The sequence below is a fragment of the Schistocerca piceifrons genome, chromosome 3, assembly GCF_021461385.2.
Source record: "Schistocerca piceifrons isolate TAMUIC-IGC-003096 chromosome 3, iqSchPice1.1, whole genome shotgun sequence".
In the NCBI taxonomy this organism is placed as follows: Eukaryota; Metazoa; Arthropoda; class Insecta; order Orthoptera; family Acrididae; genus Schistocerca; species Schistocerca piceifrons.
Window position 1 is genome coordinate 844,416,603 of NC_060140.1, and position 25,984 is coordinate 844,442,586.

Consider the following 25,984-nt stretch of genomic DNA (forward strand, 5'->3'; position numbering starts at 1 on the left):
ATCCCACACACTTAAACAGTTTTCTAGAATCGGTTGCACAAGTGATTTTTAAGCAATCTCCTTTGTTGACTGATGCATTTCCCCAGTATTCTACCAATACATGGCACTTTACCGCCTGCTCTACTCCTAACAAAGCCTATGTGATCATTCCATTTCATATCCCTGCAAGCTGTCACAGTCAGGTATTTGTATGAGTTGGTTGATTCCAAATGTGACAGGATACTGTTGTGAACGATCAGCAAGGGTCCCAACAAACATCCCTGGGACACCTTTGAAGTTACTTCTCCACCTGACAATGATTCTCCATCCAAAATAATGTGCTGCATCCTCCCTACCAAAAAATCCTCAACCCAGTCACAAATCTTGTAATTTAGACAATACGCATAGATGGTGGTACTGAGTCAAATGGTTTTCAGCAACCAAGGAACATTGCACCTACCTGACTGCCTTGATCCAAAGCTTTCAGAATGTCATGTGAGAAAAGTGTGGTTGGGTTTTGGATGATAGATTTTTTCAGAATCAATGCTGGTAACATGCAGGAAATCACTCTGTTTGAGATACCTCATTATGTTTGGAGTCAGAATAAGTTCTAAGATTCTACAGCAAATCAGTGTCAAGGGTACTGGATGGTAGTTTTGTGGATCATGTCTACTATCCTTCTTGTAGATGACTGTGACCTGTGCTTTCTTCCAATTATTGGACATGGTTTTCTGAGGGATCTACAATAGATTGTAATTGCAAGAGGGGCTAACTCAACTGCAAATTCAGTACAGAATCTGACAGGCATTCCATGGGGCCCTGGAGCTTTGTTCAGTTGTCAGAGTGTGCAACATGGAGGTATAGAGTAAACAAAGTTGCATATTCAGTTAGCATCACTGCATAATGAAGTATCAAACTGGGGTAGTGAGGCCCATCTTGGTTTCAGTTCTATGCTGTTCAAGTGCCAGCTCTATTGACTAATTTGAGGGTTGTTTCCAATATTCATCTAGTCAGATATTGGGCCTAGGTTACACTGTACACACATTTTTCAATTTGCATTATTCCAGTCATCTTTAAAAAAGACAAGGGAAGAAACTATTCAATAAATCCAGTAACATGATTACATATGGAGCTTTTTATGCAGAAAAGTGTTACAACACCATCAAAGTTGAAAAAGCATTCACAAGTTAATTTCCTCATTCTTGACATTTCATGCTGATTATTTTGGTTGATATCCATAACAATTTTCTCAGCTCTGATTTTCCCCATTTCAGATAATTATTTTCAGTGTTATTCTAACATTATGGATATATGAATAAAACATACTTTGTGAAAATTTAAAAATCTTCAGATAGAATTTCTAGCCATTACTTACCTTCAGAAGGCAAAATTTCAGTACTTTCAATAGTTTGGAACTAACAGTTCATTCCTCGGGGAGGACAGGAGGGTAGGTTGGGGGAAATTTAAAAAGGAGGGGCAGGTCACTCCAATCCCAGGGGTTTCGAAAGCTAGGATGGTGTCATGTATTTTAGTATTTGGTAATCAGCAGAACTGAAATTCAGCCTCTTGAAGGTAAGTAGCTATCAGAAATTCTGTCATTACTTTATAAGTTTCTTGAGTGAAATTTTCTTTTGATGCAGAGATACCGGAACCAGATTTTTAACTGCAAGACATTGCCAGGGGCAGATGTGGACTCTGTCCACAATTTATTTGTTATGAACTGGAGATTAAAACTAAATAAATTGCAAAAAGATAGGAAATTAAGGAGATGGGATCTGGATAAGTTGAAAGAACAAGAGATTGTTGGGAGTTTCAGAGAGAGCATTAGGCAACAGTTGACTAAAACAGGTAAAAGGAGTACAATAGAAGATGAATGGGTAGCTCCAAGAGATGAAATAGTGAAGGCAGCACAAGATCTAATACGTAAATGGACAAGACCTAGTAAAAATCCTTGGATAACACAGGAGATATGGAATTTAAATGATGAAAGGAGAAAATATAACAATTCAGCATATGAAGCAGGTGAAATTGAAAGCAAACATGTACAAGATGTGATTGACAGGAAGTCCAAAATGGCTAAGGAGGAATGGCTAGAGCGCAAATTTAATGATTTAGAAGCATGTTTCACTACATGAAAGATAGATACTGCCTACAGGAAAATTAAAGATACCTTTGGAGGAAAGAGACACAGCTCAGAGATCAAGAGATCAGGTGGAAAACCAGTGCCAAGCGAAGAAGGTGGGAGGAGTATATAGAGAGTCTATACAAGGTAGATGAACTTGATGGTAATATTATAGAACTTGAAGAGGGCGTAGATGAAGATGATATGGGAGATATGATACTGCGATAAGAATCCAACAGAGTGCTGAAAGACCTAAGTTGAAACATGGCCTTGGGAGTAGACAGCATTCTGTCAGAACTAGTGAGAGGCAGCCATGACACAACTCTTCTGTGTGGTGTGCAAGATGTATGAGACAGGTGAAATACCCTCAGACTTCAAGAAGAATGTAATAATTGGAATTCTAAAGAAACTAGATGCTGACAGGTGCAAATATTACTGAGCAGTCAGTTTAGTAAATCATGGTTGCAAAATATAAACTCGAATTTTTTACAGGAGATTGGGAGAACTGCTAGATGCTGATCTCAAGGAAGATCAGTTTGGATTCTGGAGGAATGTAGGAACATGCAAAGAGCTATACTGACCCTATGACTTACCTCAGAAGATAGGTTAAGGCAAACCTACGTTAATAGCATTTGTGGACTTAGAGAAAGGTTTTGACAACATTGACTGGAACACTATATTTCAAAATTCTGAATGTAGCATGGGTAAAATGCACATAGCAAAAGGCTGTTTCAATGTATACAGAAACCAGACGGCACTTATAAGTTGTAGGGCATGAAATGGAAGCAGTGGTTGAGAAGGGAGTGAGACAGGGTTTTTAGCCTATCCCTGAAGTTATTCAATACATACATTGAGCTAGCAGTAAATTAAACCAAAGAAAAATTTGGAGTAGGAGTTAAAGTCCAGGCAGAAGAAATAAAAACTTTGAGGTTTGCCAATGACATTGTAATTCTGTCAGAACTTGGAAGAGCAGTTGAATGAATTGAACAGTGTCTTGATAGGACATGTAAGATGAACAACAACAAACACAAAACAAGGATAATGGAATGTAGTCACATTAAATCAGGTGATGCTAAGGGAATTAGATTAAGAAATGAAACACAAAGTAGTAGCTGAGTTTTGTTATTTGGGCAGCAAAATAACTGATGATGGCCGAAGTAGAGAGAATATAAAATTTAGACTGTAAATGACAAGAAAAGCATTTCTAAAGAAGAGAATTATCATCAAATATAGAATTAAGTGCTAGAAAATCTTTTCTGAAGGTTTTTGTCTGGAGAGAGGAGAAACTTTTGAAATGTGGTGCTACAAAAGAATGCTGAAGATTAGATGGGTAGATTGCATAACTAATGAAGAGGTACTGAATGGAATTGGGGAGACAGGAAATTTGTGGCACAACTTGATTGGTTGATAGGACACATTCCGAGACATCAAGAGGGCACAAATTATGTACTGGAGGGAAGAAAGTGGGGGGGTGGGGTGAGGGGGGGGGGGGGTAAAAATTGGAAAGGGAGACCAAGAAATGAATACAATAAGCAGATTAAGAAGAGTGTAAGTTACAGTACTTATTTGGAGATGAACAGACGTGCACAGGATACAGTAGCATGGAGAGCTGCATCAAGCCAGTCTTCTGACTGAAGACAACAACACACAGTTTTTTAAAAATATTTTCTCGTTTTATTTCTGAACTTGGTGCATATAACTGTATTTAATCATATGACACATAATTAACTCAAAAAGTATCCATGTGTAATCATATTATTAATATAAAAACATGTACTTCACTTGCACTAGCATCATATAGAGGGTCTGGCAAAAAGACCTACCGAATGTCAAAAGGTGGTTAGAAAGAAACAAAGAAAGATACAGAGAATTTACATTTATTTGTGAACAATGAACACTACATCATTTTACACTAGCTGGTTGTAAAAAATTATGTCCAGTAAATGGTGTCCCTGTTGACACTCTGTCAAAACATTTCCTGGAAGTTTTCCACAGTTCTTCATGTTATTTCTGGAACACCAGCCGCTACCTGGGTGATTGCCTCCTTAAGTGCAGACAGGATTGCAAAGTGATATTTGTACACTTGAGCCTCTATGTGCCCCCAAAGAAAAAAAATCATGAGGTGATAAATTGGGTGATCTTGGGGGGAGGGGGGGAGGGAGGCAGGTGATGCCTCCCCATGAAGGGAGAAGGCATTCAGTTAATAACTTTCTCAAAATTTCTCAAGAACATCGAGAAGTGTGACATGTTGGAACCAAATTTCTCCCTCCTCATCATCCCCAATAAACTGGCTAACTTAGGTCAGAGGGAGGTCTCTATCATATGGCAGTAGTGATTTGAATTAACCACTACACCATCTTCTTCAAAAAAATATGGACCCCACACACCAAATTAAGTATTGGTGCACCAAACTGTCACACAATACCTGTGAAGTGGTCAGTGATGATGTTCCTGAGGGTTTTCTGCTACCCAGTTGTGGGTATTTTGTTTATTTACAGTACCTTACAACTGGAAGAGGGCCCGATCAAAAAAAATCAAAACAGTGTGACAGGGAATGTTCTGAAGAATGTCTCCACACACAATTCTGTGAGTTTCAAACTATCTCACATTTAATTCATGGGTAACTGTCATTCTGTACAGATGGATATGAAGATCTCTGTGCAGGATTCTCCTTACACTCCTGTCAGACAATCGCAGGACAGCTGCACGTGTAAGTGCTGAACACTTTGGAGACTGCTGGATGGAAGCTCTCACACGCATCACATTTTCTGGTGTTGTTATAGTCTGAGGTCAGCCAGCAGATTTTCTTTTCAGTGTAGAACCTGATACTCTAAAGTCTGACATTCAAACTGGAATTGCTTTTCTATAAAGAACAGAATCATGTCAGCCAAGTCTGAACCTAATGCAAAATGCTCACTGAGTAGTAATCACAGAATCACCACTACAAATACACTCCTTCACAACAGATGTGTGATGCTCAGTTAGCCAAGCCTTTGCATCTACTGAAAATGGCACATACACCACTATTGATCAATACCCCCTCCACATCAGTATCCCCACCACAACTCACACAGAGGCTTCTTCAAATAGCAAAAGTCTTTTCCGTTTGTGTATGAAAATAATCTACCTCAAATGTGTTGAATGATTCACTATTCATCTTTTGACACACTATAACTTTTTCTGTGCTTCCTGTCAAATTTCACTGTTAGGGATTAACATGTTTCCATACTCACTGAATCAACTATATCAAAAATTACAACTGTACAATGTTGCCCCTTCTTGGGTAAATTTCTGTGGTTATTTAGTGAGATTCCCTATTTATATGAATAACATGGTGTCAATGTATGCTGTCTGTTAAATGCTACATTTTAATAATAATGTTCCAGTATTGTCAGCCACTTAAGTAAGGGATAATCATCAGTGATGTGGCTCGACTGATATGGTAACTGAGGCTGTATCTTAAACCAGACCACAATCCTCACTACCCAATATACGCACAATTCATTTATGCATGTCATGACTATGGACTTTTCTGAGAAATGGAACTCCTGACATGTTAGAGATGACATGAATTTTACTTAGTTGGAGCATAGCCACTGAGACATTTAAAATAAGCTCTCTCTATAATCAGAAGTTTTTAAACTTTTGAATGATGTACTGATATGACCACTTAAACATATAAAAACATACAACCTTGTAGTTAAGTATGTTGTTATACTTGAAAAATCCATTGCGCCTGTACCCTATTGGAATTCATAATATAACACCCACCTACTGTAGAAAAATGTTCTCACAATAAGTCATATTCCTAATAATTTTATATCCTTGCTCTTATTAAAGAGCTGGTTTCATGCCTCTAAAAGTTCACATTTTATTTTTAAGGTACAGTTCATATGTGCATAAAGAGGGAGAGGGGGTCCACTATGGACAAATGAAAATGAAGTACATAAAAAGAATTTTTTTAAAAGAAGAAACCTTTATTGCAACTCTCTGTGCCAGTAGGAACAATACTAGTATTAAGATTATTCAGGTTTTCAGTCGTTGATCATCTGTTGTCTTCAAGATGATTATTACAGGTTTAACGCCTAAAACTGAGATAACTTTCTGAGGATAACACATTGCTGTCAATAGTATTTGGATTCAGTAAAAGAAATAAAGGAATTCACATGTGTAGCTCTACAAGCACTATTGCAAACAGTCTAAAAATGACACGTGGGCTCATCTTATTGATTTCTTGATTGCAATATGCAGATATGAATGCTATACTGAAAGGCCTGAGCAACAATCTGTCTCATCAGCAACTAAACCAATGTAATAAAAATGAAAGTATTATCAAAATATACAGATTTTACACTATGAGTTGAAACACTGTGACACCAATAACTTCTATCAAGTGATCATAGGCTATGTTTACAAAATGGTTGACATCGGTGTTCTGTTTTGACAGTGTGTTGTCAGTCAGTTTCTTACTGAAGAGGGCATCCTGAAAGTGGTGCATCAGTGTATTCAAATAACCATAATGGAATTCTACTGCAAAAACATTTTCGAATTTACAGAATCACATGTAAATTGTGTGCAAAGAAATTGAGATTATAACAATAAGTGACAGAGAAGTCTGTAGATTAAGATTATGTACATAGTTTGTCTAAAAATTAACACTCATAAAAGTGGATTGTTCATGATTTTAATTCTGACCCTCATATCCAGATTTTGATTGTAGATGCAGGAAACATTGTTTATATGAATGAAATTAAGTAAACAGGAAACTTCGTTACCTATAAATACACATAAATGCCACAACATGACTTGAAGTGTGCAGTTTATTTTCCAGCAGGTGTAAAAACCTCATAATCACGCACGGTAAAATTGTAATCTCCCATAAGAGCAAGACACGAGGCATTTTCTCCATCGTAGGAATGTGGCAAATTGGAATAACTGTCCATGTTGTTGTTGCAGTTGCTCGAAATAAGCAGATCTGCTCCAGCTCCAAAGATGGGGCCACAGCTGAAACAAAAAAAAACTTATTGCAGCACCCACAAAGAGGACTTATGGCATAGGCATGACTTATGGCCCGTCTGCAGTACGCAGGATTAAAAAAAGAAAGAGAAAATGATATCAACATAATACAGAACATCTGCACCCATATTCCATGACGTACTGTACTGTTTATGGCAATGAATAATTCATGCGTCACCATCACAATCCCCATTTCCTGTTCCACTGATTAATTGTGCACAGGAAGGATTGTTGGTAAGCTTCTTTAGGAGCTTAAACTTCTGACTTTATATTCTTGGTCTTTAATGAGAGATATGTAACAGGAAGTAACATGTTGGCTGGCTCTTCTAAGAACACAGACACTGAGAAGTTTAACAGTAAACCCCCCATGATGCACCACTGGAACTGAAAGAGCATCTCCATGACACTTTCACATTTATTAAATGTAACAGCAGCAAAATATGTTACTTTTCTTTGGTTCTTTCTCTTTCTCCTATCAGTCCTACCTGGTGAGGAGTGCACACTGAGGAGCAATACTCAAGTATCAGCCATACTTCCTTTCTGGGTAGACTAAGCATCGTCAGAATTCTTCCAGTGAGTCTAGCATCAGCCTTTTCTTCAGCTAAATCACTCTGTATCCATACTACTAGATATTTAATGTATGTACACCTAGTAATGCCCTACAGAGCTTAAAGCAATCTTCAAGCTGAGGGCAGCTTTAAATTACTATTTCAGATGTCACAAAGGTGGAACTTCATCAGTAGATGGGGCAGAGTATAAACAAACTAGAATGAGATTTTCACTCTGCAGTGGAGTGTGCGCTGATATGAAACTTCCTGGCAGATTAAAATTGTGTGCCCGACCGAGACTCGAACTCGGGACCTTTGCCTTTCGCGGGCAAGTGCTCTACCAACTGAGCTACCGAAGCACGATTCACGCCCAGTACCCACAGCTTTACTTCTGCCAGTACCTCGTCTCCTACCTTCCAAACTTTACAGAAGCTCTCCTGCGAACCTTGCAGAACTAGCACTCCTGAAAGAAAGGATATTGCGGAGACATGGCTTAGCCACAGCCTGGGGGATGTTTCCAGAATGAGATTTTCACTCTGCAGCGGAGTGTGTGCTGATATGAAACTTCCTGGCAGATTAAAACTGTGTGCCCAACCGAGACTCGAACTCGGGACCTTTGCCTTTCGCGGGCAAGTGGTCTACCAACTGAGCTACCGAAGCACGACTCACGCCCAGTACCCACAGCTTTACATCTGCGACGAGATACTGGCAGAAGTAAAGCTGTGGGTACTGGGCGTGAGTCGTGCTTCGGTAGCTCAGTTGGTAGAGCACTTGCCCGCGAAAGGCAAAGGTTCCAAGTTCGAGTCTCGGTCGGGCACACAATTTTAATCTGCCAGGAAGTTTTATAAACAAACTGATGAGCAGTACTATAACAGAGAAAGTACGAGGGCAGTTCAATAAGTAATGCAACTCATTTTTTTTCTGAAACAGGGGTTGTTTTATTCAGCATTGAAATACACCAGGTTATTCCCCAATCTTTTAGCTACACAACACTATTTTTCAATGTAATCTCCATTCAATGCTACGGCCTTACGCCACCTTGAAATGATGGCCTGTATGCCTGCACGGTACCATTCCACTGGTCGATGTCGGAGCCAACGTCGTACTGCATCAATAACTTCTTCATCATCCGCATAGTGCCTCCCACGGATTGCGTCCTTCATTGGGCCAAACATATGGAAATCCGATGGTGCGAGATCGGGGCTGTAGGGTGCATGAGGAAGAACAGTCCACTGAAGTTTTGTGAGCTCCTCTCGGGTGCGAAGACTTGTGTGAGGTCCTGCGTTGTCATGAAGAAGGAGAAGTTCGTTCAGATTTTTGTGCCTACGAACACGCTGAAGTCGTTTCTTCATTCTGAAGAGTAGCACAATACACTTCAGAGTTGATCGTTTGACCATGGGGAAGGACATCGAACAGGATAACCCCTTCAGCGTCCCAGAAGACTGTAACCATGACTTTACCGGCTGAGGGTATGGCTTTAAACTTTTTCTTGGTAGGGGAGTGGGTGTGGCGCCACTCCATTGATTGCCGTTTTGTTTCAGGTTCGAAGTGATGAACCCATGTTTCATCGCCTGTAACAATCTTTGACAAGAAATTGTCACCCTCAGCCACATGACGAGCAAGCAATTCCGCACAGATGGTTCTCCTTTGCTCTTTATGGTGTTCGGTTAGACAACGAGGGACCCAGCGGGAACAAACCTTTGAATATCCCAAGTGGTGAACAATTGTGACAGCACTACCAACAGAGATGTCAAGTTGAGCACTGAGTTGTTTGATGGTGATCCGTCGATCATCTCGAACGAGTGTGTTCGCCCGCTCCGCCATTGCAGGAGTCACAGCTGTGCACGGCCGGCCTGCACGCGGGAGATCAGACAGTCTTGCTTGACCTTGCGGCGATGATGACACACGCTTTGCCCAACGACTCACCGTGCTTTTGTCCACTGCCAGATCACCGTAGACATTCTGCAAGCGCCTATGAATATCTGAGATGCCCTGGTTTTCCGCCAAAAGAAACTCGATCACTGCCCGTTGTTTGCAACGCACATCCGTTACAGACGCCATTTTAACAGCTCTGTACAGCACTGCCACCTGTCGGAAGTCAATGAAACTATACGAGACGAAGCGGGAATGTTTGAAAATATTCCACAAGAAATTTCTGGTTTTTTCAACCAAAATTGGCCGAGAAAAAAAATGTGTTGCATTACTTATTGAACTGCCCTCGTAATTATATATTCCACATTTGTTGCTCAGAAATTATTTTCATCCAGCAATATCAGAATTAGTATCATATCATCCATGAAAGTTATTAGAAGTACACAACAAAATTGCAAACCCACTAGCTCAAATGATAAATCAATGTTTTGAAAAGGGCTGCTTTCGAGAGGTACTGAAATATGATGAAGTCAAACCACTTTTAAAAAGGGTGAAAGAGAGTTCATGGGAGATTATTGTCCTATCTCAATTTTCCCAGTCATATCTAAAATATTTGAAAAAGTTGCTGGTGCTCAAATCCAAAAGTTAACTGCAAAATATTCTATTATTTAAACAAGCAATTTGGTTTCCAACAAGGGATAAACACCATAGGTGCAGTGAACAGTTTCACAGAGAAAATAAGACAATTAGACAAGAGCAATAAGGCAGCAGGAGTTTTGTGTGACTTCACAAAGGCATTTGATTCTGTAAGCCATGCATTGCTCACTTACAAGTTTGGAAAGTATGGCATTAGGGGAAGTATCCTGCATCAGCTTAAATCCTCTTTATCAAACAGATAGCAAATTATCATTCTGAATGGAAAAAAGTATCTCAGCATGTTCCACAAGGTCCAGTCCTGTTTCTCTTCTATGTTAATGACTTACGGTTAAGCATCAGCTCCCTCCAGTTCTGTTCACAGATGACACTTCTGTGTTAGTTGAAAAATCAAGATTTGGAAAAAATCCCCTAATCATCCACCAGTACCCTCAGTACCTTAGAAACATAGTTCCAGCTAGATGGGATGGATCTCAACATATTTAAGATTCATGTGATGCAATTCAAAACCAAACAGTCAAAATGTGAGCAGATTAAGATTATTCACAACCCCCAAGATATAGAAGAAGTTGACTCAGTCAAATTCGTAGGATTAAACCCGGATAAAAATTTGAGCTGGCAGGCACATGTTGAGTACCTAGCAAACAAATGGAGCAGCTTTGCATTTGCAGTGCAAATATTATCAACCACTTGAGATTATTCTCTCTTTTTATATATCCGAGATTAATTATTTGAGGGAAACCATTTTGTTCACTCACGTGACGTAAGAGACAAAGAAAATTTTGAGGTACTGGTACCTCTGTACATGGGAATGAAAGTTTATAATAAATTAAAAAGGAAGAAGTTAATGCAAATGAATTTAGGTCCTCTTAAAAGAAAGCTGTATGAGGCACTAACACTGAAATGTTATTACTCAGTGGACGAATTTATGCACAACAAACTGGAAATTTGAGCTGGATATAATGTGTTACATGTTCCAAGAAATATTTTAGTATTTATTAGTGTAAAAATTACTGTAACTGTATTCCAATTTTTTTTACATTTCTCCTGTATAAAAACCAAATGGACTGCAAATGTGTGACATGAGATGAATAAACTACAGTTCCATGAAAAGAGATGTCTACATATCCCTCCATCTACATCCATACTCTTCAAATCACTATGAAATGCATAAACAAGAGTACTTCTCATCGTACCAGTTACAAGGGCTTCTTCCCATTCCATTTACATATGCAACACCGGAAGAATTGTAGCTCAAATGCCTCTGAACATGCAGTAATCTGTCTAATCTTGTCCTTGTCGTCCCTCATGCTGAAGGTTCCATCTTGTCATTTTCTTTTTTATCAGGACATTCTTTTTAAAATTTTATCCATATTTTAATATTTTATCTACATCTTCATTCACTCCATTAATTTGTGAGATAATTGCAGCACTAAAATTTGTGGCTGTTAGCTGAGAGATTGCTTCACTCTGGCAACTACTGTTCCAGAAGACATTCACACATTGAACACCAGCCAAAGTGACACAAGGTGAGCCAGGCACAGATAATAATAGCTGATGAATGTTGTGAATTTACCATACCAGTGTTGGAATAAACCCTAATTATTTCTTGTGTGCACAAGTAACAATCAATTTAGGCTAAAACTTAATCAAATGACATGTTGATCCAAAACACAACTTTTAGGTAGTTATAACAAAATACTGGCCCCACTGTGGACATAGTAAAGCTAGGGAGACATAAGAGAGAAAAGAAAGGAGCCAGTAACATATTTTTACTTTAAGGAGTTATGGGAGCAAGAATTCATGTCAAATTAAAATTTTCATGGTATAGCTCAGAGATATGAGAAAACAGAATGATGCTACCCTCCTTAGTGATGTCTGTTAAAAGAAGTTGATAATCACTCACAATGGAGACTGCTGAAAATCCAATATACATTTTGTCATATTTTAAAATCACATCTTATTCATCATACAAACTGAATAACTGTGTTCATTTGTTACTTACTCTGGATGGTAGCATATTGCAAACATCTTCTTTACTATGTTAAATTTGGTTGGTGATAAATCTGGATTATTTGGCAGTGTAAAAAGAAAAGCCTTTTGTGAAGGAATGTAGTGGCCTGTAATGTTTGTCTTCTCCCATGGGACATCACTGAAACCGCCACAAATCTCTGATGTTGCACCCTAGTAACAAAGAAAATAACTTTCATATTTTCAGATAAGCCGCATGCTGAAAAATAATGTCAATGAAATGTGACAGCTAAAGAATCAAAAAAATGTCAATAAAATAATTCCTGTGAATTTTTGCAACTTTGTGCTTAAAGTTAAAACTTCTATACAGGTTTGCAGCTCAACTGGGTTGAGGAATTGTGTTGGATGGACAAGGGGTGAAAGGAGGCAAGGAGTGGGAGGGAGGGTTGGGATAGTGGCTGATAGTTGAGAAAGTGAAGCAGCAGTTGTACTGGATATGAATATGAAAGGAAGAAGCAGCAGGTGCACAGTACAGGAATGTGACCTTGACAGTATCACTGGTGAGCTCATGGAGCACATGAGGATATGGAGGAGTGAACTGGGAGAGGAAGACAGAATAGGAAAAGATAAGATGCTAGGAAGAGAGTGTGTGTATGGGCTGAAAGAAGTTGGCTCCTGGGATGGAGTGGACATGAGTGTGGGGCAGGAGGCTAGCAGAGATTAAGGCCAGGAAGACTGTGCGATTGGAGCATGTAATGTAAGGACAATTCCCATCTAAGTAATTCAGAGAAGCTGGTCTTGTGGGGGAGAGGATAGAGTCCAGATGACATAGATGGGGCAGCAGCCATTCAAGTTGAGCATTTTACACTCAGCGGCATTTTCTACAACTGGATGGTCATTTCCGTAGTTGGCTTGAGGAGGAAGAGGGATTCAAGAAAGAGGTTTTGGGACAGGCCTAGAAATTTGAGGAGGAATTGGAGGTTGTGCTGGACATCTATAATGGGGTCACTATGGGGATGTATGTAGAAGGGTCAGACAGTTGGCAGGTACCTTTTATTTTCTACAAAATAATAATGATATATTAACAAAGTATCTATGATATACCTATGAAATTTCTATGCTACATATATGAAATATCCTGAACCATTCTTATATCAATTGTACTCCCAGCCTCTTGCCCCATGGATGGTATCCTTGTGGAAAACCCAGATGCAAGACTGTGCTGTGTATCCATCCACCTCAACCTATTATAAACTCATCAGAGACATATCTGAACCTGTCATAAGCAGAGTCACCTGTGAAAGCAGCCACGTTATACATCAGCTCTACTGTAACTTCTGCCCAGCATTTTGTATGGGAATGACCACAGAGCAGTTGTGCACCTGAATGAATGGTGACCACCAAACTGGTTGAGAGCAGAGTTGATATCCAGTGGCAGAACAAGCTATTAGCATAACATGCTTGACTTGAATGGCTGCTTCACAACCCACACCCTTTGAATCATCTTCAACCTTCTTAGTTCTCTGAATTATATGGACAGGTATTGTTCTTACAACATATCCTCCAAACCTGCAATCCTGCTGCCCTCAATTTTCACTAGCCCCTGCTCCATACTCACCTCTGTCCCTTGCTCTTCATTCCATTCATTTACTCTCACATTTTCCTCTCCATAGTTCATCTGTGCTGTCCCCCCCCCCCCCCCCCCCCCCCCTCATACCACATTCCTCCAACCTCACTGTGTGCTATAGACAATTCTCCATGCCAGTGACAGGACAAGTACACCAGTGCCACATTCCTGTCCAGTCCTCCTGTGACCTCTCCCACCCACCCACCAGCAATTATTCCCTACGCCCTTCACCTCCTTTCTCCTTTCAGTCTCTCCACCTCATACAACCACAACATCACAACCAAGCTACTAAGTTGGGACAATGCAGCTGTTTAGTGTTTTTGTTAGTTAGCTCTGACGAAGAGCAATGTTTGAAACTTTAGCAACAATTTCAGTTTTATTAATGTGCCTTTTGACTGCTCAATCTCTGAACTATGTAGCGGGTGGCTACGTTCACTTCCTCCATTCAATGAAAAACTTACAATGATCCAGCTGCACTATTTACGTAGCACTGTAAAATCAGGTTATGACATAAACCACAACATATTCAAATATTTAGATATTAATTTTCATATTAGTAACTTCTTGTCTACAAAAGTATAATTCTTGTTGATAAAATGATAGACTGATAACTCACCAATGCAATCACATATGTCGGTGCTATCCCATCACAATGGCGGTGGAATGCTTCTGCAGAATAGCCGTGCGTGGATGCACGATACACCAGTCTCCACACTTGCTTTGCAGAGCCATACCAGTTGTTTAACACTCTGTGATAAGATGTCTTGTCCTGAAGATATAATTTTGTATAAAACTAGTGGAAACTTTGAATGGAACCCATCAAAGAAACCAAAATGACATGGAAAATAAATCAGTGACATGACATTTTTGTAATGAAAAAAATTGTGATTGCAATGAGAATACTTACAGAAGTAAAGTAACACATATATTCTGGAAATATTTGCATAGGAAATAGAATTCAAAATTAAATTACAATCTAAAACTAGAAAAACAACTGCTACTAGGCATCGGCAGTATGAAACAATACACTTCAAATGTCAGGGCCGTTATGAAAGTCATGACCATGCCATTCTTATGAATATTAATTTATAGTTTATAGATTAACCATATACATAATCTTAATCCAGAAATTTTTCTATCAATTTTTCACCATTACCCCACCCAACTGATCTAATTTCTTCACAGTGATACAAGCACTGTGAAGCCACAGAGTACTGTGCTGTAGGATAATCTTCCACTTACCATGTGGTGAATGAAGAAGCTTTACAAGTGTCTGCACAAAGTGAACAGCATTTCTGGTCCATCCAGGTTGAACAAGATCAACCACAATGCAACCCCCTGCATCCCAGAAGACACTGCCCATAACTTCCTCCGACAAATGGTTGCTGCTATTCCATACTCCAGTCTTTTGTATAAAGCTCATAATGGTGGAACTAGTTTTCATTGCTGGTTACAATATTAGTCTAATTTTCATTGCTGGTTTAATATTAGTCAAAAAGTCTTCCCCTTCCTTTTTGAAATCTTCAAAGAACTTAAGAAGATACTGAGTGACAGTTGTTCTCTGAACTTTGTGGCTTTCTGTCAATGCGTGTGGCACCCAACAGGCACCAAATTTTTGATAACCCACGTTTTGAAATATTTTGTGCACTGCACTATATCCTGTTGCAAGTGATTTGTCCATGTGATACATCTGTCTTCTTAATGAATTCAACTCTTTTTTGTTGTGCACAGTGGAAGCAGTTACACGCAAGAAGTTACATGGAAGCAGTTACACTGTGATTGCTACAGTGCTCACCTTGGATGACTGTGTTCCCACCTTTTAAGCATTTCACCCATCTTCTAACACTGCTGACATTCATGCACACATCTTTATCTACGTTCTGAAGGCTACCATTGGCATTCAGGGCTATTGCGACAGTGTTTTTGGACATACTAAATGTCATATTGGTGAAATTACGACCCTAAGGTCAGACTGTTGCTGCCACATCCTATCGTGCCATTCTGCAAGAAATCTGAGAGGCCACAAAATACAAACAACCTAGACTCATGATATGGGACATGAATCATCTGTACAACAGTGCTGTTCTCATAGAGCAAGACAAATGCAAACATTTCATTGAGAATAGTTCAAACATCCACCACACAGCTTCCATTGAGTTTCAGCCATTTAGGCCCCTTATAAACCTGGGTGGGCAGCACTTTCAAGACAATGAGACTGTGGGCCAAGAGATCACTCTTTGGGTGCTATAGTTTTCACCAGAATTCTGAACTGTAGGTTTTAGAGCCTAGTCAAATGATGGGATAGTTTTTTAAAGTCACTATGGGAGTGCACTGGAAAATAAAATAAATTTTAATCTGGTACTCACAGCACTCATGTCACTACTGTGTTTTTGACTTATTTATTTACTCACTCTTGTACAAAGCTATGTAATATTTGACACATGACCAGTATTTGCAGCAGTAAGCATAATCCACACATGAGTGTTTCACCTGCACAAGGATCTGTGAATCTGGGAAGAACTTGAGAAAAACTCTTGGCTGCAGACGTTTATCTTCACAGTTCTCACGGAATTTGTTTGGAAGAGCTGCATAGCGGTATCTTTCCAAAGAGAGTTCCATTGGCACAGCTCCTGTGGGCTCCACCTCTTCTGCAAAAACCTGGCTGTCTGTAAAGCAGATAGCTCATGTTAACTGACCAGGATGTGACAGCAGTGGCAAACAAAACAATAATTTTGAAAAGATGATGATGATGATAATAATGTTAGAGAGAGAGAGAGAGAGAGAGAGAGAGAGAGAGAGAGAGAGAGAGAGAGAGAGAGAGGATGTAAAAATTTACATAAAGATATCATATTTTGCAAACAAGTGACAAACAAAGATTATGGCACACAGTAAGTAAAAATAATTAATACCAACTGGATTCAGTCAAATAATACAGGATTCAATAACAGCAAAAAAGGTTTGCCTAATATAATAATGCGTTACATCTCTATATGTAAACCTTTGAGCAAACATCTGAGGATGACAATGACTTGACAACATAGTGACACTATCTCAGCAACTCCAAAGTGTTGTCTCCACTCTCTCGAGAGCTATTACTGTATTGGCCTGTCTGTCTGGAATAACGTACAGTAGAATAGGAAAGAGAACTGAGGGCATGTTAGATGATGATCAATTTGCTACACGTAAAGTAAAGGTGACACAAAGGTGACAGTTCTGAAATTATGCTTCATTATGGAAGCAAAACTTGAGAAAAATCAAGGCACTTTATTTGAATTTGCTGCCATAGAAGAGTGTACAAAACATAATGTGATGCAAGATGATTAAATCCTTAGAAAAATTAGTATATGTTAGGGAATGACAGATAATGTACAATATGTACAAGAGCATATGAAGACATGCGCAGAAAAAATGGGATAACCCTCAAATGTAAAAGCTTAGAGGTAAGTGTTGCCATCTGTTGCTGGGTATGGGAACTGTTAAAACTGACACTGATCTCAACCCTAAGTGGTATTTAGATGTGAGACCAATGTCAATTTGATGGTTCCTGTACCCAACAACAGATGGCTACACTTATCTCTAGTTTTTTTTTACATTTGAGGGTTAGCCCGTTTTTCTTTACATGTCTTCATATCCTGTCTTGACACTGTATGAGAACTTCTCTTTCAACCTTTTTCTCATCCTCTCTTGCCATTATCTTAAGATCTTATTCCACTTCAAAATGAATTTTCATATGAAAAGTTGTTCAAAACGGCTGGTTCAAATGGCTCTGAGCACTATGGGACTTAACAGCTGAGGTCATCAGACCCCTAGAACTTAGAACTAGTTGAACCTAACTAACCTAAGGACATCACACACATCCATGCCCAAGGCAGGATTCGAACCTGCGACGATAGCGGTCTCGCGGTTCCAGACTGACGCGCCTAGAACCACACGGCCACACCGGCCGGCGAAAAGTTGTTCATCCCTGTTTTTATTGCCATGTATTTCCTACTAAATTGGAACCTTTATCACGCGAGGATGTTCTGACTAATGAAAATTTATGCCCAATCAGACCTTGAAACCATATTTTCTGCTTTTTGTAAGCATAAATTTTCATTAATCATAGCATATTCATTGTGTTGCTGTCCAGTTTTTCTGATCATTATTTCATTCATGTCATTTGGTGTATTTGTATCTTCATTGCTTTAATAGCCATTACTTCTATGCATTTCATGTCATTGAACTGAATTCAAATAAGTACTTATTTACATAGCCAGGGTGATGTGCTTATTTTGAAGGTGTCCATGTTTCTGATACATTTTATTAATTACTGGCTATTTTTGAATTAATGCTCACTAGTATCTCAATAACAACAAATACATGCATTTACAATTTTACAGCATCCTCTTGTGCTGCACCAAAATAATAAATTTGCTCTTAAAATTTTGTGTAAGCAATACAAATTTCTGCTTTTCCAGCACTTGTAACAAACTCAACTCAAAGTAGTCTTTCTTGAATTCATCCATTCAAAGTGAAAGCCCCATTTGAACCATCCATGAGGAGCTTGTCTAGGTACATTTTACAAGCATAGAATTCCTCTGCCTCCATGTAATACAGCAATAACCATAAATTTACCTTCATGAATAGGGCCATTTACCTATAAGTAAAAGTCGAACATGGTTGATGACTCCAGCAAGGTGCTGACATACTCGTGCTCTTTCCTCCTCAGTCCAGTGGGCTGTTGGTTGTGTAACACCTGCTTGATATTTGGCCCAGTTTAACACAGCTCGCCACACATCTTCTTCTTCAAGTGCAAGCTGGATAACAGAAGACTATCAGTCAGTTTGTAGTGAACAGAATTGGTGTAATATTTAGATTCAGATTTAGTATTCTTACATAATCTGAAGAAATCAACTTAATAAGGGCTTCCTTTGGCAAATTAAGAAATGAATTGGTCTTAACACACCCTGTGGCATTTTCTCCGATGTATGAAATGCATCGTTCCACAAATGATTTGGTACACTTGCCACCTGCAACAGAGGGTAGAAAATGAAAATAATTTATGAAGCTAAACAGAATGTGAAGCAAATGATCACCTCCTACCCAGTGTAAATACTCCCAGTTACCAAAATAAAACAGAAAAACTATTAAGATTTATCATAGACCAAAAGCCCTAGTGAGGAAAGTTATGTAGCTGGCCCACACACATGATCTATCTGCTGTGCAAGCAGAGAAACTGGTTCAATAAAGAACTCCTATTATATGCAAATTTGTGGGCCATACAATTTAGGAAAGAGAATGTGGGTGCCAGATGATTAAACTTAGAGGCCTGGTGCAGGGCTGGAAGTGCATGTGGGCCGGGGACTAACAGAGCTTGATGACAGGAGGATTACAACATTGAAGGGTGTGTTTCAAGGACAACTCCCTTATATGTAGTTCTGAAAAGCTGGTTAGTGGACAGAACAGAAACTTGGGGGAGGGGGGGGGGGGGGGTAGGAGCCAGATAGCATAATTTGTGAGGCAGCCACTGAAATTGACCATATTGTGCATAGCACTATGTTCTGCCCCTGGGTGGTAAACTCTGCTCCCAGCCACAGTTCAGCTGTGATCATTCATTAGGGTGGACAGCTGGATGGCAACCATGTCCACATAAAATTACAGAAAAATTATTGCAGGTCTGGTATATGAAGTGGTACTTTCACAGGTAGCCTTTTCTCTGATAGAATAGTATGAGGCAGATAATTCATGCTGTGCCTGGTTTTTACAGTCATTTATTTAATTATGTAATACCATTAATCATTTACCATGTTATGTATTGATCTCTGTCTCCTCTCATCCTCATTACAGGTGGGTCTCTTGCACACTGGGTTGTGAGTCATCTACTCCCTCCCCCCAAGGAAGGAACTAGTACCTCCAAAGCCTAGGATGGTATCATATCCTTCTATATAGTCCATTTTGTCTCCTGTAGGTGACTAATGACCGACAATTCTATCTCAAAATTTTATAGTTATGTAGTGTATCTATTTTGTATTATTTCCTGGTTGGAACAACAACAATATTATGAAAAGGAAAGATTGCTACTCACCATGTAGAAGAGATGTTGAGTCGCACACAGACATAACAAAAACACTGCCACACATGTTGAGCTTTTGACCAAAAGGTCTTTTTGTAAAGTAGACAATACACAGGTCAAGTGTGTGTGGGTTGTGCTTGTCTGAATGTGTGTCATCAGAAGACAGGTTTGGAACAGCATTGCTACAATGTTCTTGGTCAGATGCTTACTGAGTAGCACACAGTTGTTGCAAGGAGTGTTGTCATGGTGCAGACACCAGTCAATGGTAAGATCTTTTTCTTTCTTTTTTTTTTTTCAGCTGGCCTTTTGCTTCAGTATTTTAAGCACATCAAAATACAGTGGAACTTTGATTTTATGTTCTCCGATTTTACATTTCTCACAATTCTACACCATAAATTCGTAGCCCCTTTGAAAAACCCGCAAGACCAATGCTATAAAATTCCCCAATTTTACATTTCTTCTTAGTAAGGTTTACCTCAATTTTAAGTTCTTACTCGACATCTTGCTTGAGTTCACCCCGTTTTCTTCCTATTGACATCTGATATGACTAAACAAGTTATAAGTGCCACAAATGACAGATGGTTTGCACCACGGGTGGTGGCGGAGTTAAGGGAATATTTTAGGCTGTTGTGGAGAGGGGAGATGTGAGAGAGGAAATGCTGATCTGATCCATTATCGGTGTTGTCAAAAAAACTTGCAACATTCAGCTTCACTGTGCCATTATGATACAAGTAGTGCTAGGTTGTAGCGGTAAAGGAAAAGCAAGACAGACAAGATGAAGTGTTCTGAATGGAGAAAATACATGACGAAGGGGCCGGCCCAGTCACCACCTTTTCTTGTGTCACTTATAACTCAGTCTCATCTTTTTGCATGTATTTCTGATGTACTGTATGCAGCAACAGTATCAATTGTCAACCCTTCACCCATTTCTGGCTAGTGAACTCTTATTGGCTGTCAGCTTGTTTAGTCACCCAATAGGCAACACAGCCACCATACCACACTGACACACATACAATCAGCTCACTTACTGGATGTGTGGAGAGGGAGAGTGGCCCTTCAACGATGGCAGAGCATGGAGGGGCAAAGGCATTTTGTAAATTGCTGAAAATATACTTTTCATGTAGATGATGTGCTACGACAGAGATGTTACATGAAAATAGAGCAAAGGTTTTGAGACAGCACATTTTAAAGACTTTCATATTCAAATTTGACACGATACAGTTGCAACAACTACGTACACTACTCACTTATATACTCTGCACCATCATAAAGACTGGCAGCAGTGACAGAGAGCATGAAGCGAAACTGTAGCACCTGAGATTTTTTTTTAAATTTATGTTTTATGCAGTATAAAATTTATATTTTATGCCATGTACAGAAATTCACTGAGCCAACTTCGGATAAGCTCGTATTGTCAACTGGGGAAGTAAACTCATTTTTTTCATGTCTCTGTTTCTCTCATCAAGCCAGAAATAACACCAGAATGAAATTTTCACTCTGCAGCAGAGTGTGCGCTGATATGAAACTTCCTGGCAGATTAAAACTGTGTGCCGGACCGAGAATCGAACTTCTGAGTCTGGCATATAGTTTTAATCTGTCAGGAAGTTTCTAAAATAACACTTTAAATGGTGGTGGGCATATGAAGTGCAGCTCATAAGAAAAGCATTAAACAGTAATAGCAATGGCGACAAAGTTTGTCACTAAGCAGATGTCTGCATTTATGTTATGGTTTAATCACTTAGCTTCTCTGATGTGTTTCGTTTAATTCAACATCATCAACTTTAGCTTTTTTTCTGGGGGAGCACAAAGAATAGTCTTTAAAAAATAGTGTTTTGAACACACAATTTGTGGCCATAGCATGTCTGAAAATAGCTTGATTACCTCATACCCAGATACCAATTTCAATTTTTTGATAAATGTTTACTTGCTGTTACACATCTGTGATTTATAAGAACTAAATTCATTACCACAAATTATTGTCTAAAGACGGTATTGTACAATTAATTTCCTTTACTTGGACAGATTTTATACAAAGCATTGGAGAGGATTGTGATTTTTAACCATACATGCCAATCACATGTGTTTCTGCTTTTTGTGTGTGTGTGTGTGTGTGTGTGTGTGTGTGTGTGTGTGTGTGTGTGTGTGTGTGTGTGTTTTTCCTTCATTTTCGTCATTTCTGCACTTTCCTCAATTTTGCGTTTCTTAAGTCTGGACCAAACGACAATGTAAAATAGGGGTTTCACTATAAAATCTCTGTTTAAGACTTGCCACTCAAAACATCCCAACCTCATATCATGAAAGTAATAATGAACATCACTTTTGCCTTTGTCTTGTTTGCTTACACCTGTCCTAGGTGAGGAGAGACCAGCTTGTCTCCTCTTAATTTCAGAAATTTGATTTGGAATCACACAGATCTGTTTTCAAGTTACCATAAGGCTCCAAAACTCACAGTCATTTTGAACATGCTTCAACAGTTCTCGCGAGACAAGCACACGATTCTCCATATTTTTCTTGGTTATCACCTTGAGGCCATATTGAACTTATCTGCAAGTGCCAGGTAACAATTTTGTTTGTGTTGGTTTTGTCTATCCTTGCAGTCCCAGCTACCATCCAAACACTTAATCAGTGGGTGGTATTCAAAAGTTCACATACATAGCTAATTAGTTATATGTTCCATACATCATTTTCACAATATTTATCAATGCAAAACCAGTAATTTTGTGGGCTGTGTATACATGATTTTTTTGTAATTATGTATAGTTTCTGGCCCTTATAGATTACTAAACAGAGTTCTGGCTTAAATTTGTTGTAGGTGTGCACACCACCCTTTTCAAAAATTAACATTGTGGATGATGAATTTCTTTAATGAGCAGTTTAGTATCTAACAGAGATCTTAGTATCAATCAGTGGCCAGAGACACTTTTGCTACTAGGGCACATTCTTACCAGGGGCAGGGTAGAGCAAAGTGTGCCTCAGCTGCCAATTGCTCGACAGATACCTGGGCTAAGTCCTTCCTCTGCCAAGGTTGTAAGTCATCAGCCACAAAACATCAGCAGTGATTGGTTGTCTTTACCACTAAACTGCTTCTCACATTGTTTCCTCAGATAGATATCTACTGTAACAACCTGCCCACAAATAAGGAGCTATCTGGCAGAATGCCAGATAGCACTTAAAAATGAGTGGATTGTCTTTATTGGGGACTTGCATGTCACAACTGATCACTGTATGGTCACAATAATTCCTCTACTTCCTACTTTTTGAGTTTTTTTTATTGAGATCCATAAATACCAAAACTGTTGCTAACAGAATGTTAACAATGAGGACCATCAGACAACAAAGTAAACTATACCACAGCATGATAGAGTGAACAGACATCAAACTTACAGAACAATAACAGCAGCATAAGCTACAACCAGAAGCATGCTACAAACAGCAGGCAGAACAGAAACAATTACTGGAACAGGTGACACTGTGTCAACAGACAAAAGCTATGGCAACCAAGCAACTGCCCCCATCATTGTGTTCACTACATTACCTCTAGCATTATTTCCTGTATTTTGTGATTCAAACAAAGACTGGCTGCAGCTTAATCAGGCACTGATGTGTATCAGCTGTTTTGAAAAACTTGCCCCATCAGCAGTCTCCGATGTAATTTCTTTCTCCAAAATTTATGATTTGCTTACAATATATTATGATAAGCAAACACACTTAGGGACGTCTTAACTAGTGTTTCACCAGCTGTTGAAGAAACCAGAGCAATCTTGTTAAGTTTGGGTAGCTGATCTTCATGGGAAGATCTGTAAGTAATACCGGCCACCTTTACACTCCCTTGCGCAACCTTTATATGCAGAAGTTGTTGTTCGGTACAAACCAGACCAGGAAATGTTTCATTAGGCATTAAAATTAGTAGACCTATTGTTAGACAAATTCTTGAAATCATTCAAGCTTTTCAGATTACACATAGGCCCAATATGCCAATAGATCAGAAGACTGAAGTAGCGTGCTGCATGAACCATGGAGTCCAATGACAGTTAACACCCATGGACACAGCAAACCAAAGCTGTGTTTCTTTTACACAACAGCAGTACCAGTTCTGCTGCTGTTGTTCACACACAGGACCAAGCCCTCTCAGCATCATAGCACAATACTGTTCATAGACTGAGTACAGGGAAGTCATATAATGAATATGTAAGTCAGTGACTAGTTTCTTATCAAGTGGATCCAGTACAGCCACCAAATTAACCTTACAAACTTTTAGAGATCCACCTTCCTCATGTGTACAACACTGCCCAGTTTCGTAAATCAAGCACACTAGTTTAGTTAAATGCATGTTTAACAAGCAAACAATCAACAAATATGTCACAAAATTCATATCCTGGTGGTCATGTAACTGTCAGTCTCATACTTTTTTGGGGTAGATTTTTTAGAACCACAAAACTGTAACTTTAATTGGTGCAGGCATTCATACACTGGAAGATTTGTGCCAGGAATTCTAGTTCTTGTTTATAACTGGCCTCAGGTAGGTGACAAATTTTGAGAGACATATTATCTTTAAGCCCTTGGCAAATCTGAAGTTTTACTGTGCTTGTTGCATGAAACCCGCTTTGAAAGATGAAATACCTTTCCTTCAGGCTTTAAAGGTCTTTGAATGAATACCATTAAGTAATGCGGCTACATCCATAGTAATAATCAAGACATTTACATCCCATACGCCAGCCAAAAGAATGACTATCTATATTAGTATTTGGCACACGTTTCTCCAAGGATGATTCAGGAGATTTTACAGTTACCTCTAGATGGAGAATCCATCAATTCATGATGATAAAAATATGCCTTGTATTGTACTGGTATCTTCACCTACACAAAAGACATGCAATGAATTGCATTTTCATGTTTACAAGGAGCAGGGCTTAAGTGCGACCCAACAAGTGCAACCTTTTTCCTAAGAAGGAGAAGTATACCTATGGCATGTGTTGAGTGTCTACCATAACATATAGAGCAGCACCTACAATTATACTTTGCACTCCAATATGAAGTGAATGGCAAAATGTACTTCCCATTGCACTATGTATTAGAGGTTCTTCCCATTTGATCTGAGTATGGAGTGCAGGAAGGACTCTGTGCGCAATGTAATTAGTGTAATCTTGTCTTCATGTCCCTTAAACAAGATACATAGTGTGTTTCGTACATTTTTATACTTCTAACTTAATAATGGCTCTTGAAGCTTTTACATGTTACGTGGTGGCTGTCTTGGACATGTCTACCTGTTCAGCTTTTTCAGCATCTTTTATAGTAAAATGAACCTGTTACCTTTCGTGTTTCTCTTCTTTGTACATATAACAAATATGGCATCATGGCATCCATACTGGGACAGCTTGTTAAGGGTTGTGATTGCTTCGATATAAAAAAAATTATTCGTAAACTGCTTTAGCCTCTTTTATCATCATTATAATGTCATATACATTTTGTTGATCAATATCCCGTCAGTCTCAAATGCTTGAGCAAAATTCTAGGCTGGATTACACGTGTTTTTTTATGCACTCTTCTTTGCAGACTGAATTTTCCCAGTATTCTACCAATGAACCTATGTCTATCACTTTCTTTACCTACAGCTGAGCCTCTGTGATGATTCTACTTATCACTGCAGATTGATACACAGGAATTTGTGCGAGTTGAGTGATTCCCATTCTGACTCGCTGATACTGTAGTTACAGCATACTCCAGATTTGTGTTTCATGAGGTGCAAAATTTTACATTTCTGAACATTTAAAATCAGGTGCCAGTTATTGTGTCCTTTAGAATGCAACCAAGACCTGACTAAATATTTCTGCAGCATTTTCAGAAAAGTACTTCATCACACACAAGTGCACCATTGCAAAAGTTTGTAGGTTACTATTGATATTTTCCACAGTTTTATCAGAACACCTCTCACAAGATTAACACAAATAACAGAGATAGATAGATAGATAGATAGATAGATAGAGAGAGAGAGAGAGAGAGAGAGAGAGAGAGAGAGAGAGAGAGAGAGACTATCAACACGCCTGGATCTGTCAATGGCCCTCGATCCATGATACATGCTTTGTTCTCCCAAACAAGAACCCTCAATCCAGTCACAAATTTTGTGTGATAACCCATGCAACCAT

At 39.0% G+C, this 25,984-nt stretch overlaps 1 protein-coding gene across 1 annotated transcript in view; it reads right to left on the reverse strand.

The window, feature by feature from the left end:
* Nucleotides 1-6,062: 6,062 nt before the first annotated feature.
* The window catches only part of LOC124787641, a 143,244-nt gene continuing 123,322 nt past the window's right edge, over nucleotides 6,063-25,984 (reverse strand). The window contains exons 5-10 of the mRNA XM_047254418.1: nucleotides 18,665-18,798; nucleotides 18,426-18,585; nucleotides 16,280-16,455; nucleotides 14,406-14,558; nucleotides 12,197-12,375; nucleotides 6,063-7,105 (exon numbers count right to left, since the gene is read on the reverse strand). Of these exons, the coding sequence (XP_047110374.1) occupies nucleotides 6,922-7,105; nucleotides 12,197-12,375; nucleotides 14,406-14,558; nucleotides 16,280-16,455; nucleotides 18,426-18,585; nucleotides 18,665-18,798 (986 nt within the window). The 3' untranslated portion in view covers nucleotides 6,063-6,921. The remainder of the gene's footprint in view (nucleotides 7,106-12,196; nucleotides 12,376-14,405; nucleotides 14,559-16,279; nucleotides 16,456-18,425; nucleotides 18,586-18,664; nucleotides 18,799-25,984) is intronic.